The following is a 17,418-nucleotide window of genomic DNA, read 5'->3' on the forward strand; positions in this document are numbered from 1 at the left end:
TGTAATCCAGGCAGTCTATATTCAAGTAGTGTTCCTATTAAAATGAAAGATCAGAATGGGGGGAAAAAAAAGGAGAAATAAAAAGATATAAAAGAAATGAGCAAATTATTCAAAACTATAATAAAGGAAAGACAGAGTCATGGGTTTACCCTCCCGCTTGAAAAAGCAAAATAAACAATTAATTGTCCCAGCTTACTGCCTGAGAGAATTTCCGGGTCACAGCACAGGGAGGAGGAAATGAGGTGGAGCCAGGCCGAGTCGTGGAAATGGAGTGGAGAGTCAGGGAACACCGAGGCAGATAGAATTTGCAGGACAGAGTACCAGAAAGGAAAGAGCTGAACAGAGAGACCTCCAGAAACCTGCAGAAGGCCCCCTGAGTGCTCAGCAAAATGCTCCTCAGTGCAAGAGTGGGAGGACACTACGGAAGGCTGGGGGAGAGCCATCCACGAGGGTTAGAGGAACAGTGCCAGGTGCTTACACAGGGCTGGGGATAGTGACTGCTCCCACCAGACAGATGGGAAAACATTATAATTCACGGGACACTGGGTACAGCACTCTAAAGGTGGTGGAGAATAAGTAGCCCTAGACTGAACACTGCTCCAGACCCTGCCTAACAAATCATAAAAGCAAGACCCGAAAGATCAAACTGGTTCCAAGTAATTTAACTGCATCCCAGAACAAAATTCAAGAAGACTTATAGGAATACAAAAATATCCAGCACTCAACAAGGTAAAACTCACAAAAGTGCCTAGTATGCAAACATACATAAACTAGGCATGCAAAGAGACAGAAAAACATGACCCACAATGAAGAGAATAATCAATCAAAACCCATTCAGAGCTGACATGTTAGAAGTAACAGAGAGGGACATTAAGACAGTTATTATAATTATGTTCCATATGTTCCAAAAGGTAAGTAGAGACATGGAATATTATTAAAAAAACTTGAACTTCAGGAGATGGAAATTACACTGGATGGGATTAACAGTAGGTTACACATTGCAGAAGAAAAGATTAGTGAAATTAAAGGTAAAACAATAGAAAATAACCAAAATGAAACACAGAGAGGAAAAAATAACTTAAAGAGCATAGTAAGATATGAGATAAAAAATGCTATTGTTTTATGTTTTAAGCCACTAAGTTTTAGGAACTCCCTGGCAGTCCAGTGGTTAGGACTCCGTGCTTTCACTGCCAAGGGCCCGGGTTCAATCCCTGGTCGGGGAACTAAGATCCCACAAACCACGTGGCATGGCAAAGAAAAAAAAAAGCCACTAAGTTTTGGTGTAATTACTTACATGGCAATAGATAACGTTCATCAAATGGTGCTGGAACAACTGGATACCCACGTGCAAAAAAGTGAACTTGAATCTACAACTGGATACCCACGTGCAAAAAAGTGAACTTGAATCTACACCTCCCACACCATACACAAAAATTAACTGAAAATGCATCATAGACCTAAATGTAAAGGCTAAAACTATAAAACTTCTAGAAGAAAATATAGGAGAAAATGCTTTATGACCTTGGGTTAGGCAAAGATTTCTTAGATATGATACTGAAATCATGATCTGTAAAAGAAAAAGTTGACAACTTGAACTTCATAAACATTAAGAATTTCTGCTCTCTGAAAGGCTGTTAAGAAAATGAAAAGATAAGCCATAGATGGGGAGAAAATATTTGCAAATCACATATTTGTATGTGATTTGTATGTGATACAAGAACTTGTATCCAGAATATATATCCAGAATAGTGTATATATACAGTAATAGGAACAAAACCCAATTTTTTAAAGTGGGCAAAAGATTTGAACAGATACTTTACCAAAGAAGATATACAATGGCAAATAAGCACATGAAAAGATGTTCAACACCATTAGTTACTAGAGAAACGCAAAACAAAACCATAAAGATACCACTACACACCTATTAGAATGTCCAAAATTTAAAAGACTGGCTAAGACAATCTCTTCAACCTGGGCCTGGCAGAATGGCTCTCACAAAGAAGGGTGGAGAGAAGAAGGGGCCAGTCTGCCATCAATGAGGTGGTGACCAGAGAATAACCCACCAACATTCACAAGCACATCCATGGAGCAAGCTTCGAGAAAGGTGCCCCTTGGACACCTGAAGAGATCCAGAAATTTGCCAGGAAGTTGATGGGAACCACAGATGTGCACATGGACTCCAGGCTCAACAAAACTGTCTGGGCCAAAGGAGTAAGGAACATCCCATACTTTATCAGTATGGTTGTCCAGAAAGTGTAATGAAGATGAAGAGTCACCAAACAAGCTCTGTACATTCTTATCTATGCACCTGTCACCACCTTCAAAAACCTATAGACAGGGACTTCCCTGGTGGCGCAGGGGTTAAGAATCTGCCTGCCAAGGCAGGGGACACGGGTTTGAGCCCTGGTCTGGGAAGGTCCCACATGCCACGGAGCAACTAAGCCCATGTGCCACAACTACTGAGCCTGCGCTCTAGAGCCTGCGAGCCACAACTACTGAGCCCGTACGCCACAACTACTGAAGCCCGTGCACCTAGAACCCGTGCTCCACAACAAGAGAAGCCACTGCAATGAGAAGCCCGTGCACCGCAACGAAGAGTAGCCCCCGCTCGCCGCAACTAGAGAAAGCCCGCACGCAGCAACAAAGACCCAACAAAGCCAAAAATAAATAAATAAATAAATAAATAAATAAATAAATAAATAAAACCTATAGACAGTCAACGTGAATGAGAGCTAACGGCTAATTGTCAAACAGTTATAAAGCCACAGAAACAGACACACACACACAACTGATCAAACCAAGTATTGGTGAGCACATGAAGAAAATGGAACTCATATGTTCCCTACTGAACTCATATGTTCCCTGCAGTTCTCATATGTTCACCTGCTGGTGGGAACATATATGGAATAACAACTTTGGAAATAGTTTGGCAGTTTCTTAATAGGTTAAATATATCCCTAGTATATGACCCACCTATTCCACTCCTAAATATTTACCCAAGAGAAATGAAACCACAGGTCCAAAGATTTGTGCACAAATATTCATAGCAGCTTTATTTCTAGTAGCCAAGAAACTAGAAACCGCCCAAATATCCATCAACAGGTGAATGGACAAACAGTGGCATATTCATATAATGGAATACCACTCAGCAATTAAAAGGATGAATTACTGATTTTTACAACAATATGGATGAATCTCAAAATAATTATGCTGAGTGAAAGAACCCAGCATAAGTATTTTGTATAATTCCATTTACATAAAAGTCTAGAAAATGGAGGCTAATCTTATAGTGATAGAAAGCAGATCGATGGCTGCCTGGGATGGGGATGAGGGTGGGCTGGGCCGAGGTATGGGAAGTGAGAGGGGGAAGGAGGGAGGAATTACAAAGGGGCATGAGGAAACTTGAGGGGATGATAGATACATTTATTATCTTGATTATGGTGATGGTCTCACAGGTATAAACATATGTCATAACATCAAATTATTCATTTAAATATGTACAGTTTATTGTACATCCATTATATAATAAAACTGCTTTAGAAAAGATAACAGACTATCTAAAGCAAAAATAAGAACACCATATTGTGGGGTTTATAACATATAGAATTAAAACGTATGACGACACTAGCAAAGGATGGGAGGGAGGAAACAGAAGTGATTGCTGGAAGATTCTTACACCATTATGCTAGACGCGAAGTGGAATAATGTCAGAGGTTAATTTGAATGTTAGTTTTTAGAGTAAAATAACCTAGAAATGGGCCAAATTTGCCAAAACCATGTTGATTATTTGGGGCTAATAAAGATTATAATCCAGAAATATATTTTTGGAAAACACAGGAGACTACAAAGATTTTCTAACGAGTCTACAGCATGCTTGCCGTGAAACGATGTGGTCTTTTGTTTGGTTTTCTGCTTTATAATGGAATGTGAAGCTAATGCTCTCACTACTGCTGCTACATAAACATTTCAGTTCTAATGACACAACTTAAAGGTTCTTCACACAAACACTGAAGAGCCAGACAGACCTACAAGTCCATCGCAGCAATGCCACCACCCACCAGCTGTGAGACTCTGGGCCAATGACTAACACTTGAGCTCAAAACAGAGATGCCAACAGGACCTCTCTCACAGGATCAGTGAGAGGATGAAATGAAACAGTGCTTCTTAAGCACTGACCAGAGTCCTTGGCACAGAGGAAACACTAATAAATGGCTATTCTTGTTATCAAGATTGTACCGAAGGAAAAAACAAACACTAAAAATATTTCAAAGTGTTTATTATCGGGAGGCATACAATATTCCAGTTTCAAAGAACACTAAAAGAAGGTACCACCCTTGAGTGAACTTATTTCTCATTGTTAACAGTTAAGCCATGTATCCATGTATTTTATGGATTAAAAAGAAAGTCTAAAATTCTCCTGCGCCTAAAATTTTGGAGGGCATAGGCAGGGGTCTTAGGTATAAAAGAAGTCAGCTCTCTGGTGTGTTAGGAGCACTGAAGGATAGGGGAATCTCGGGCCCTGGCAAGCGAGCTCACTTCTCCTTCCTTCCTGCAAAACAGTTCTTCTGAAAGGCAGACTTGTGTTTAAAAAGAAAATTATGTGCACATTTCAAATTCCTTTTAACATACTATCAACCTAAATATTTGCGCTTCAATGTTTTATATTTTGAAAAATTGCATTCAATTATGACATGTGAGAACTCCACAGACCTGAAAGGCACAGACCATTATCCCACGGAGAAACCATATTAAGTGCTTCGTTATGGAACCGTGATATGTATTTCAAAGGACATGATTCTAATCACCCTCCTTGTGATTTTCTTACCCATCTGAACAGTCCCGGGACCCAGCACTTGGTGGCTGAGCTCAGTGCCTGCTCACCTGAGACTCACCTTGGTCTCTCTGGAGAGGGGTTGGGGCTGCGTGGAGGAGGTGTGCGGGGCACAGCTGGCTTCGGTGCGATGCTGGCTGCAGGGAGAAGGCCATGGATGATGCGTTTCTGCACAAATGAAACCCAGCAGAGGTCAATGGGATCATCTCTGGGGACTGCGACCACACCTCCCTGGGCCTGGGAGGGAACACCTGCACTGGTCACCCAGGTATCTAGTCACACCAGGAGGCCCGCTCCTCCCCCTGCCATCCTCAAGCCCCATCTGGCCAGGCACACGTGCCCATGCAGGGAGCACCGTATAGCTGCCCTCGGTGGGGACCCTCTGGTCCTTCCTTCCTCAGAACAGCTTCCCTGACCATCCCGCAGAGCCACTCTCCAGCACCCCCAACTGGTCTCACAGCACTGCCCCTGATGACCCTACTTACTCACTTGCCGCCCCCCGCCCCCCCCCCCCCCGGCCGGATGGAAGCTTCCTAAGAGAATGCAAACTTCTTGTCTTTATCAACCCTGGAACTCTGGCACTTAGCACGTTGTCTAACACCTGGTAGGGGCTTAATAAGGATTTTAGGTAGCTTATCTCAAAGATGCAGGGTAACAAAAACTAGTTCTTACACACAATGAAAGTCGGAGAACCCTGCTTTAGGCAACTGGGAGGCCCTGAGAAGTTTTTGAGTGTAGCCCAATCTTCATTTTCTGTGCACCAGCCATGCATTTGTATCTACTAGAGGCAAAACGCCATGACAGCGTTTCATGACAATGAAGAAACCTTGTCCTCATCTTTAAGGAGGGACAGTACAGAGGAGAAACACCCAGATATTTATAATACAACACAGAATCATGGAAAGCGCCAAGGGAGAGGTAAAGACAAAGTGCTGAGGTGACCCAGGGAGGGAAGGGCTCCTTCAGATCTGGGGGCCAGCAAGGGGACCGCTGATGTCCTGTTGGAGAAAACCTCAGAGCATTTAGACTGGGTCTTCAAAGATGGCCACTGCTCTCACATTTGGGAAATGCGATAGAAAGGCATTCCAGGAGGAGGGAGCAACAGGAACAAAGGAATGAAGCAAGACGTTAGTGGCAGTGTTCTAGAAATAAGCACTCCAGTTCGCTAGAATACAGAGGCATCTGAGTTGGAGAGACTAGAAAAATGAGCTGGAGTCAGAGTGGGGACTGTTTCCATTTAAGAGTTTTGATACCAGACTAAGGAGATCTTGTGACCTAGTCAGAAGCACCCACTGAAAGTGGCCCCGGGGAAGACTAATCAGGCTGGGGTGGGCAAAAGGTACCGGGGCGGAAAGGAAGGTGCAACCAAGGGGAAGAGCCAGGGGTCTGGGCATCCTTCAGGAGTGAGGGATGAGCAGACCTTCCAAATGTCTTCTGCAGCCCTCCCACCCCCACCCCAGTCCCACGTGCATGGCCAACCCCAAGAGCAGGTATTCCAGAGCAGCCACTGCTGTATCCCACCATTCTCCAGGATATACACTTGTCTGCAGCCTCCCCCATCCCCCACTGCCTGGCAGATGCTCAAGGACAAGAAAGGCTTTTCTTCACCTTTGAATCCCCAGGGGCTGGCATCCAGAAGGTCCTTCAAAAAGGCCTCGTGAGTTTTGTTTATTTATTTATTTATTTATTTATTTGATGGAGTGAATCTCCCATAGTATGCTGAACATTTCTCCCCTGTACCACGATAATCATTTCCTAACTATGGTTCTCCTGCCTTTAGTCTCTAATAAAACACTGGATGATCCTATCTCAACCCAGCATGAAAACTCTCGGGTTGACAGAGAAATGTCCTCTCCTGGCACAGAAGGCTGCTAAGGCTGCTATCAGTTGGTTCCTATCAATGGCCCCAGATTCTTTTCTGGAGGGCCCTCTTCATCCCTACACATGCTGTAGCACTCAGAATTGCCTTCCTGTTCCCACATAGCAAACGACTCTTTGTCAGACTTTTGTACATGCTGTTTTCTCCACCTGGAATTCTATTTCCTTACTCCTCCCAAGGCCCAGGTCAACTCTCTGGGCCGACTTTGCTGCCCCTTCCCTGGTACATGCCTCTTCAGCACTTTTTCCGTCACCATTTTGTGTTGAATGACTTACAGGTTTGTCTACCCTTTAGCCTTTGGGGCCATAGTCTGTCAATCAATTGTGGGTATCTGGCACACACACAGTAGGAACTCAGTAACGCAATAAAAACCTCAATAAAGATGCTGAGTTAGCAAAATTGCAGTGGAAAAATATGCTTCAACTATGCCTTCCTTGCTTCTCAACATCCACCTGTCTAAAATGACTTCAGCAGGTCATAGGGCTGAGAACAGGAAGCCAAGTCAGACATGCTTTCTGACCCCGATCTGAAACAGAGTTCAGGAGTACCCTTATCAAAATGCTTTCTCTGCATTTAAAGTATTAAGTTTATGGAGAACTGGATGTAAGTAGGTCTGGGGTTTCACCAGGCAAGTATGGAAAAGGGAGACAGGAGCAACGCCACTGGGGTGGGGGGCAGTGGATACAAAGAAGTATCACGGAGTCAGGAATTAGGGCTGGGAAAGAGAGCAATGAGGACATTGGTAGGACCAACAGACGGGGAGAGGGGAGGATGTCAAAGAATTGTCGGTATCAGGGTACTAAAGGAACTGAGTAGCTTCCTAGTAGGAGGAGGGGTCAGAGAATGAGCCTGGAAGTGTGTGCCCGCAGTGACAGAGTGGCCATGGTAAGGTCTGGAGGGAAGCATTCCAGGCAGAAGAAAGAGCAAAGACAAAGGCCTGAAGAAACCTAAAGGTGGGAAGAGCTGGAGCGTCTGTGTGTGTGACTTGTGGGCAGTGGGCACGATCAGAATTGCATTTTAAAAGAATCCCTTTGGCTGCTTTGTGGAGAACGGACCTAGGGGAAGGGCAGGAACGGAGACCGAGAAATAGGGAGGAGCTGCTGCAGCAGTCCAGGTAGATGATGGAGGCCGGGGCGGGAGCGGGGACGGCTGCCAGATGCATTTGGTGGGTGGAATCTATGGAACTTGCTGGTGGGGTGTACATGGTGCGTGGCGGAGGAAAGAAAAGAATGACTTCCCACAGAGGAATATTCAGTAGTGGAGCAAGTTTGTGCCGGCAGGAGTAAACTCCCCGACACCGGAGCGAAAGTTACAGGTGAGACAGGGCGAGTCCTATCGACTGAGGCCGACACTGGGATAGAGGATCTGTGTTCCAAACACGAAAATTCAGGGTTTCTAGAAAGAAAAACCAACTCCTCTTGTGCCGCTACCTTGCCTCCATCCCAAATCCCAACCCCTTCCCACTTAACTCCCGGGCGCAGAAATACTTACAAACTGCCTCTTGCCGCCTCTCCGGAACCCCAGGAGCATCCTTGCTGCGGGGGTTGGCCAGACCGGCACTAGACTGACAAGCAGGTCTCGGAGCCGAGTACCACTCCCTAAACTGGGCCGCCTCCAGCTGGCCTAGCCCCAGACGCCTTTTGTACGCAACGGACTTCGCAACAACCACGTCTGCCATTGGCTCTGTTTTTCCAAAGACCAATCAGAGCGAAGGTTACTTCACACCCGTCGCTCATGGCAACCAGCCGGTACCTCTCAAATCCTCTCCAGGGCTGAAATTGTATGCGCTATCCATTCTCTTATTGGCCAGTCACGTGTCGATCTCTGAGGCCATAGCCTATCCGGCGCCAGGGGAGGCAGAGGGCGGGCAGGATGAAGGACTTGGAGAGCGCGCAGGAGAGAACCCGGAAGTGGAGCGCCGCAGGTAATGTCGCGGGAGACCCAGAACTGGGTCCTGGCCGGCTCGGCCCCCGCCCTGGACTGGATGGAGGAGCCACGGCGCGGGAATGTCAGGGGCCAGGCAGGTGACGCAAATGAGGGACGCGGCTTCTAGAACAGGAATCTCCTGGTTCTTAGACTTTGGCTAATAATCAAGCCTCTTAAAGAACACTCTGCAGACGGGCTCCTGCCAAAGAGGCCCGGGCTGGGAGTGGAATGCGGGGCCGTGTGCCGGAGAGCCTGCTCAAGTGCCGTCTTGTATTCCCCTCATTAGATCCAGGCCGCCGATGGAAGGGAACACCCCTGATGGCACAGGCCCCATGCACGTGCCGTTTGGGCACATTGTGGCCAATGAGAAATGGCGCGGGTCGCAGCTGGCACAGGGAATGCAAGGTCGGTGGGCTCCCTCTACTAAAGCCCTCCCTCACCTCACCCCACTTTTTAAAAACGTTCCACCTATTTTCATCCAAAGCTCACGGAACTTATTTTCTTGTCTGTATTTTCAGGAAAAATTAAACTCGTTTTTGAGGATGGCCTGACACCGGTAGATTTTTACTTGTCTAGCAGATCCTGCATTCTTTATGTCACCGAAGCTGATTTGGTGGCAGGAAATGGCTACAGAAAGAGACTTGTTCGGGTTAGAAATGTAAGTACTGAATTAAAGAAACAAATTGAAAATTGACTTCTATCCCCCTCTGTCTATCCCTTGGAATAATTTATATAAAGCCATTGGCCATTCCAAGCACCCTTGGATAGCTTCTTAATCTTGAATGGAATTTTGTTACAAAATAGTTTCCTGTCTTTTTTTTTTCTTTGAAGTCCAGTAAACTTCAAGGGATTGTAGTAGTTGAAAAAACGCAGATGAGTGAACAGTACTTTGCAGCTGTACAGAAATTTACTGTGCTGGATCTTGGGATGGTGTTGCTTCCAGTGGCCAGCCAGACGGAAGCGTCCTGTCTCATTATCCAGTTGGTAAGTACTGATTCCTACTCCTCCACAATAGCCCTGTGTTAGGACTCTTGACTGACCTTCCTGGACCTGTTAACTCAGACAACTGCCCTTATTATAGGTACAATCCATCAGGTCAATCTCTATCAGTGACTGGGTTGGTTTCTAAAACCTTTTTGAGGAATTTAAGTTCAGAAGCTGCCTCTGCAGCTAGCTGAGCTTGCCCCCCTTTCTAGGCAAGCATGTAACAAAGCAAACAAGTTGGAGACCTGATTTTAGCCTCCCAGGCTGTGATGACTCCATCATGCACTATTCTGCACTTAGGCTGGGGACACTGTCAACGGCTTCTTCGCCTCATCCACATGTATCTTTTTTCTTTTTTTTTTCGGCCGGGCCACGCGGCATGTGGGATCTTTGTTCCCCGACCAGGGATCGAACCTGCACCCCCTACATTGGAAGGGCAGAGTCTTAACCACTGGACTGCCAGGGAAGTCCCGCCATGTATCTTTTGTTAAGCATCAGCACTTCTGTCTGCAAGTTCATGTGTTGTTTTTTTTTCACCTAGTGGTTTTCCATATAGTTCATCTTTTAATAATTTTACTGATGCCTGAAAAATTATATTCGTGGTATATATGAGAATATTTGCAGTGGTGAATCAAGCTGAACCAAATGGAAAAACTAAAACTAAATTTCCACAAAACAAAACTTTAAGAAACCTCCAGTCTTCTAGAGGGCACTCATGTGCTTTTCCTTTCATCTCGGTTCAGGTTCACGAGCAAACCAAAGAGCCCAGTAAGAACCCTTTTCTCAGGAAGAAACGGGCTCTGATCTCTGAGCCAGCCCTCCTTCGAACTGTGCAACAGATCCCAGGAGTCGGGAAAGTTAAAGCTCCTCTCCTGCTTCAGAGGTTTCCAAGTATCCAGCAACTAAGTAATGCTTCCATCCAAGAACTGGAGCCAGTGGTTGGACAATCAGTGGCCCAGCACATTCATGCGTTCTTCACCCGGGCCAGGTGATGGCTCTTCCCATGGCATCTCCTTTACACCACAGACCACAGGATCTTGTTTTCTTTCACATTAAGAAACAATATTTCCTCTCACAGAAACTAGGGAAGGATGAAGTGAGGCCTGAAGCCAGTTGTCTTGCCCTGCTTTCTGGGCTCAGGCATTTACTTGAGTTAGTGTGCCCCAGATGGCACTGCCTGCATCCTGCTAGCATGAAGAGGGCTGGTGGACACCTTCCTAAGGGAGTCGGTTTAAACACGGACTCTCTCAAGATTCAGCAAAAAGCCAGCTTGGGCAGATTTTAATGTGTGACGTTGACCTGTATCTATCATGGAAGGTGGTGGATGTGACCGTCTAAAGGAAACAAACCTACAATGAATGAAGCACTGTGTACCATAAGCCCCTTGTTCCTTCTGGCAGAGCCACAGTTCTTCAGGTCTGGTCTTAATACACCTGTGCTTTGAGGGTGGCTGCCAGTGTAAACAAACAATTGTACTGCCTTTTTTCTTCCTTCCTTTCTCCCTCCATCCCTCCCTTCCGGGTAGCTGCACAGTTTGTTTGTAATCACTGAGCATGACTTCTGAACACAGAAAGCCTGGAGTCCAGAGTTCCCATTTTAAAATAAAAAGCCAATGCGTGCGAGGGAGGGAAAGAATGTGTTTGTCAATGTATAGCCCAACAATGGGAAGAGACACGGGAAAATGGCAGGGGCACCTGCATCCAGAGAGGAGAGCCCGGGGATCAAAATGTACAACTGCTCATTCAAAAAATAAATACAATTAAAGAGGCTGTATGTTTTCAGGGATACTAAGATAACTTGAAAGCTAAGTCCTGTTTTGTGAAATGTTAGTAATTTTTAAAAATCAAATACAATAAAAACATTTTGTGCATTAGGGTAAAAATGATTTGAAAGAGGAGGAAATTAAAGAGAAATCAAAGTGGAAACCATTAACTCAGGCAAATGAATGCGTTTATGTAAATATTTATACAAAAATAGCCCTAAGAGCAATGGATACACTTTCCCAAATATGGTTGCTTCCCTTTTGATATTACACACTAGAAAATATTTACGTTTGTTAATTCTCAAAATTACATGTCAATGATATATTTTTAAAAGCTATATAACTTGTACTATGCCAACAGTGAATCTAGAGTCACAGTGTCATCCAACGTATAGCAAGAGAAATCAGCTGGTAAGAATGTCATTTTAAAAAGTCAAATAGAGCTCTAAACTTGAATCATTTACATCCTGACCTTATACAATGTTTTTAACCCTTCTTAAAGACTCTTAAAATATACAACTATGTACTTTCTACTTTAAACAAAATGAAAAGTGTTTTGAGTATCAAACAGTATATTATCTACCTTGTAGACAGCATCCTCATCTAACACTGCCACTGTGTTAGCGACTTTTAAATGACATAAAATAGAAGAAAAGTTGCTCCTAAATGGTTTTTTATCTAACAAGTCATGACAAATTTGGCACTAGACTTTATCTGGAAACAGCATTCATATTATTTAGAAATAATAGTAAAATCTTGTTGTTTTAGGTTAATGAATTACCCTTAGGAAGGAGCTCTTTGGGACAGTTTTTGTTTGTTTGTTTGTTTTAGTGTATTTATTTAAGCACATCACTTTTCTTTCTTTCTTTTTGGCTGTGTTGGGTCTTCGTTTCTCTACGAGGGCTTTCTCCAGTTGCGGCAAGCGGGGGCCACTCTTCATCGCGGTGCGCGGGCCTCTCACTATCGCGGCCTCTCCCATTGCGGAGCACAGACTCCAGACGCGCAGGCTCAGTAATTGTGGCTCACGGGCCTAGTTGCTCCGCGGCATGTGGGATCTTCCCAGACCAGGGCTCGAACCCGTGTCCCCTGCGTTGGCAGGCGGACTCTCAACCACTGCGCCACCAGGGAAGCCCCCTGGGACAGTTTTTAGTAACACTAATTTAAGTCTATCATTATGGTCCCTTGCCCTGCCTTAATTTGGGGTCATCTGAATTCTGAGTTAAGGAATTATCTGTCTATCACCCAAGTCAGGAAACTTACAAATAGGACCAGTATAGGAAATCCTAATTTAACTCTGATAGTAAGTAACTAAGAGTCTTAATTACAGTCATTAAAAACAGCCATATTTCCACATTATTCTATTTACAATACTTTATATAATAAATAACTTGCAGCAATATGGTGAGACTCCCCTAATAAGTTTGTTTTCCACAAATTTCTAGAGGTTTCTTGTTACTGTCATTCATAAAAACATATCAATTGTAGGTTTACGCTGTGAGAAAATGGGATTTGAGAATATTTAGAAATTTTCCACTATGGCGCAAATACGAAGGCCCAGTCAGCATGGGAAACGCTTTTGTTTCCTCACGTTAGTACAGAGAACTGTCGGAGGTGAGAAGGCTGAACGGAGAGGGGAGCTTCTTCTTGACCGGAGGCCCCGCAACCCTGACCCCAACCGATGGGAGGCACAAGGTGCTCGCCGACTTCTGTCTGTTCTTGTTGGTGCTCCAACTCAAAAAGGACAGCTTTTTCGAGATTTTCTTGGTTTTATCAGTTTTATCATCATCATCTATGGCTAAGCAGATCATGGAGTAAGTTTTCTGCATTCCCACGGAGTATGTGGCACATTTACTATGCTGCACACAGAAAAGGAAAGAGAAAGGTGTTAGAAGTCAAGATGTCAGAGGAACGATTGCGAAGAAGTTTGAGACTCAGATTCTGCACTCATAGCATCCTCTTTAAAATTACATTGACATAATTCTGAAACTCAGTGACAAACGCTTATATAGAATTAGGTTCTTAACAACAAGGACAATTCTTAAGGAATATACTCAGTAGTAGTAATTTAGGCTAGAGACCACTACCTTTTAAGGTTATTACATTTGAAAAAGTAATACATAGTCATGGTCAATGATATGAAAATGCATGAGGTGAACAGTAGGTGTCCCTCCTACCTGGGCTTTCAGGCTCTTCCCCTGAGGTAACCACTATCTGTTACACTTTTAGAGATAACATTCATATACAGGTATTGATATGTGTGTAAGTATACATCACCATTTGTCTTTCCTTAAGAATACACTACACACACTGGTCCGCACCCTGCTTTCTTCACTTACTGTATCCTGGGTTTCAGCGCACACCAACAGATACAGATCAACTTCATTCTCTTTAAAGACAGTACAGGGTCCATGGTGATAGGGATATTAAATTTTTCCAATTTTTTGGGCTTCCCTGGTGGCGCAGTGGTTGAGAGTCTGCCTGCCAATGCAGGGGACACGGGTTCGAGCCCTGGTCTGGGAAGATCCCACGTGCCGCGGAGCAGCTGGGCCCGTGAGCCACAACTACTGAGCCTGCGCGTCTGGAGCCTGTGCTCCGCAAGGAGAGGCCGCGATAGTGAGAGGCCTGCGCACCGCGATGAAGAGTGGTCCCCGCTTGCCACAACTAGAGAAAGCCCTCGCACAGAAACGAAGACCCAACACAGCCATAAATAAATAAATAAACAAATACTTAAAAAAAAAAGTAAAAGTCTATTAAAAAAAAAAAATTTTTTCCAATTTTTTAAACGTGAAATAAACATAACATCAAATTTACCATTTTAACCATTAAGTTATGCTTATTTCACCAGTTTAAAGACATGCCCTCCCAAGTGCCTGGACCCTCTCACTCCCTCTCTCCTCCAGGTATCCCCTCCTTTCTGCTCTCCTGTCTCCTAAACCTTTCCCATCTGCACACACGCTAACTGTGCTATCAACACACACACCTCTGAAAAACTTTCCTTTACCCCTACGTACCCCTCCCAGCTACCACCGCAATATCTCTGCTCCCTTTCACAAGTCTTCCCTTCCTCTCATTCACTTGTTTCCTGTCCTCATCCAGCACGCCACTACCCTACTACCCAGTCCCCAAATCTTCCTGGGGCGCCTCTCTGACACTCCCAGGGCTTTATGGAGCACAGCTGGAAACCACTGCACTCATCTAAATCTTAGATTATACAGCTGAGGACCATGAAGCCTGCTGAAGGTCAGACAGCTTGTTAACAGCAGGCAGGGCCTGATTCCAGGTCTTTGATTCCAAGCCTGGGGTTCTTTCCACGACATCAGTGGTAGTCAGAATGTGCTCCACGGAGAGGTACTAGGGATCCCCACCGTAATCCAGGGAGAGTGGGGGAGCAGGCAACCAGTTCAGCCAGAGCACTGGGCTTTACTGTTCCCATGATTTGCTTTTGTTTGAAGAAGAGGCTCAGCAGTTAAAAACAGTGCTCACAGCAAAGGAAACCATAAAGATGAAAAAACAACCCTCAGAATGGGAGAAAATACTTGCCAACAAAGCAAATGACAAGGGATTAATCTCCAAAAAATAGCTCATGCAGCTCAATATCAAAAAAACAACCCAATCAACAAATGGGTGGAAGACCTAAATAGACATTTCTCCAAAGAAGACACACAGCTGACCAACAAACACATGAAAAGATGCTCAACATCACTAATTATTAGAGAAATGCAAATCAAAACTACAATGAGGTTATCACCTCACACCGGTCAGAACGGCCATCATCAAAAAATCTACAAACAATAAATGCTGGAGAGGGTGTGGAGAAAAGGGAACCCTCTTACACTGTTGGTGGGAATGTAAATTGATACAGCCACTATGGAGAATAGTATGGAGGTTCCTTATAAAACTAAAAATAGAACTACCATATGACCCAGCAATCCCACTACTGGGCATATACCCAGAGAAAACCATAATTCAAAAAGATACATGCACCCAATGTTCACTGCAGCACTATTTACAATAGCCAGGACATGGAAGCAACCTAAGTGTCCACTGACAGATGAATGGATACAGAAGATGTGGCACATATATATACAATGGAATATTACTCAGCCATAAAAAGGAACGAAACTGAGTTATTTGTAGTGAGGTGGATGGACCTAGAGACTGTCATACAGAGTGAAGTAAGTCAGAAAAACAAATACTGTATGATATCGCTTATATATGGAATCTAGAAAAAGGATACAGATGAACTTATCTGCAAAGCAGAAATAGAGACACAGGCGTAGAGAACAAACATATGGACACCAAAGGGGGGAAGAAGGGGATGGGATGAATTGGGAGATTGGGATTGTATATACAACAGTATACACACTATTAGTATATACACTACTATATATACTACATAGTATGTACACTACTATGTATAAAATAGATAACTCATGAGAACCTACTGTATAGCACAAGGAACTCTACTCAATGCTTTGTGGGGATCTAAATGGAAAGGAAATCCAAAAAAGAGGGGATGTATGTATACATATAGCTGATTCACTTTGCTGTACAGCAGAAACTAACACAACACTGTAAAGCAACTATACTCCAATAAAAATTAATAGAAAAAAAAATTAACAAACACACAAAAAAAACCAATGCTCAATTATCTAAAGTCCATGCTGGGTGAAAAGAATAGCCATGTCATGGTTATTACTCTTCTAACACCTATTATGAACTGAAATGTATCCCAGCTACGCACCGTTTTCTCCATTTTTCCCGAGGCTCAGAGCAAGTCTCTGATGCCCAAGGCCACGGAACTGGTGAAAGCCAGGATTCAAATGCAGGCAGCCTGAATACAGAACCCTTGCTTTCACCCCTACATCAGATTCTTCACTGGCCTGGTTCAATCAAAAGTGTGACAGGACTAACAGATAAGCCTTTCAGTCTCTTCAGGGGCAGGGCCGCTCTCTAAAGCGGCAGGTCCTCCGGCTGTGCCTAATAGACTCCAGCCCTCAGGCCAGAGCCCAGCATTTTTATTTATCCACTTTCCGGACAAACTTCTTTTGTTTCTGGTTGAGACCTTGATCACTAGTCTAGCAATGCTATGGATTCCACCCCTAAAAGTGCCATTTTTCATGATCCCTTCTCCCAGGATGCAATGTGAGTCCCTTGACTACTTTATCTTCTTTTTTCTAATTGAGTTATAATTCACATACCATAAAATTCACCATTTTAATACAATCCAGTGGTTTTTAGTATATTCACAGAGTTGTGCAACCACTAATACTACCGAATTTCAGAACATTCCCACCCCCCTCCAAAAGAAACCCTGGGGACTTCCCTGGCGGTCTGGTGGTTAGAACTCTGTGCTTCCACTGCAGGGGGTGTGGGTTCGATACCTGGTCGGGGAACTAAGAGCCTGCAAGCTGTGTGGTGCAGCCAAAAAAGAAGGAAAAAAAAAAAAAAAAGAAACCCTGTCCCACCAGCTGTTACTCCCCATTCCCCGACGCCCCAGCCCCTGGCAACCAACCACTAACCTACATTCTGTTTCCATGGGTTTGCCTATTCTGGACATTTCTTACCAATGGAATCACACAATCATTCACTCTCCAACCCTCTCTAAGTCTGAGTTCTGTTGCCATTTCCCCATGAAAAGTGTCCTTTTGTCCTGCTGCCAAATATAGCAGACACGGCTCTGCTTCCCTCATTCTCCACCTCTTAACTGTATTCAACACAAACCACCACTCTTTCCGGGCAGGATTTTCTTCTCTTGGTTTCAGAAGCTCCTCTTTATCCCACCTGTCTGCACTCCCCTTCGCACCTACTTCTCTTCTAACTGACCTCCAGACGCTTGTGGTGTCTCTCAGGGCTGAGTCCTCCACCCTCAACCCCTCGAGGGTAATTTCGTTTAGTGTCTTACAGCTTTAAATATCACCTCTGTGCTGATGATCCTCAAATATTTAGTTCTAGGCTGACATTTGCCTTGAACTGAAGATCTGAACATCCAGCTGCCTACTTTACATCCGGATGCCTAATGGCATGCGAACCACA

At 44.4% G+C, this 17,418-nt stretch overlaps 3 protein-coding genes across 13 annotated transcripts in view; 1 reads left to right on the forward strand and 2 right to left on the reverse strand.

Annotated features, from left to right (window-relative positions):
* Positions 1-8,340, reverse strand: part of CEP89 (centrosomal protein 89) — an 81,549-nt gene extending 73,209 nt beyond the window's left edge. For all 9 annotated transcript variants that reach the window (XR_009006056.1, XR_009006060.1, XR_009006058.1 and 6 more), the window contains exons 1-2: positions 8,202-8,340; positions 4,893-4,999 (exon numbers count right to left, since the gene is read on the reverse strand). Coding sequence is in view for 3 of the 9 variants with exons in the window: in XM_007165059.3 (XP_007165121.2) it covers positions 4,893-4,999; positions 8,202-8,240 (146 nt within the window). In the remaining 6 variants the exon portion in view is untranslated. The remainder of the gene's footprint in view (positions 1-4,892; positions 5,000-8,201) is intronic.
* A 205-nt stretch (positions 8,341-8,545) lies between these two features.
* Positions 8,546-11,416, forward strand: FAAP24 (FA core complex associated protein 24). Of its 3 annotated transcripts, none has more exons than XM_007165068.2 (5): positions 8,546-8,634; positions 8,923-9,041; positions 9,155-9,294; positions 9,468-9,620; positions 10,364-11,416. In XM_007165068.2, the coding sequence occupies exons 2-5, from the start codon at positions 8,936-8,938 to the stop codon at positions 10,610-10,612; spliced, it is 648 nt and encodes a 215-aa protein (XP_007165130.1). In that variant the 5' UTR covers positions 8,546-8,634; positions 8,923-8,935; the 3' UTR covers positions 10,613-11,416. The 3 variants fall into 3 exon arrangements, with proteins under 3 accessions (XP_007165130.1, XP_007165128.1, XP_007165129.1); XM_007165066.2 differs by having other exon boundaries at positions 8,588-8,730; XM_007165067.3 differs by having other exon boundaries at positions 8,595-8,734.
* Positions 11,417-11,618: 202 nt separating this feature from the next.
* The window catches only part of RHPN2 (rhophilin Rho GTPase binding protein 2), a 59,481-nt gene continuing 53,681 nt past the window's right edge, over positions 11,619-17,418 (reverse strand). Inside the window, exon 15 of the mRNA XM_007165069.3 lies at positions 11,619-13,238. Coding sequence (XP_007165131.2) covers positions 12,972-13,238 — 267 coding nt within the window. The 3' untranslated portion in view covers positions 11,619-12,971. The remainder of the gene's footprint in view (positions 13,239-17,418) is intronic.

Source organism: Balaenoptera acutorostrata, chromosome 19, assembly GCF_949987535.1.
Source record: "Balaenoptera acutorostrata chromosome 19, mBalAcu1.1, whole genome shotgun sequence".
NCBI lineage: Eukaryota > Metazoa > Chordata > Mammalia > Artiodactyla > Balaenopteridae > Balaenoptera > Balaenoptera acutorostrata.

Coding starts and splice junctions, on each gene's coding strand:
- FAAP24 (XM_007165066.2), top strand. Junction 9,295..9,467: donor GACTTGTTCGGGTTAGAAAT/GTAAGTACTGAA, acceptor TTTTCTTTGAAG/TCCAGTAAACTTCAAGGGAT. Junction 9,621..10,363: donor CCTGTCTCATTATCCAGTTG/GTAAGTACTGAT, acceptor ATCTCGGTTCAG/GTTCACGAGCAAACCAAAGA.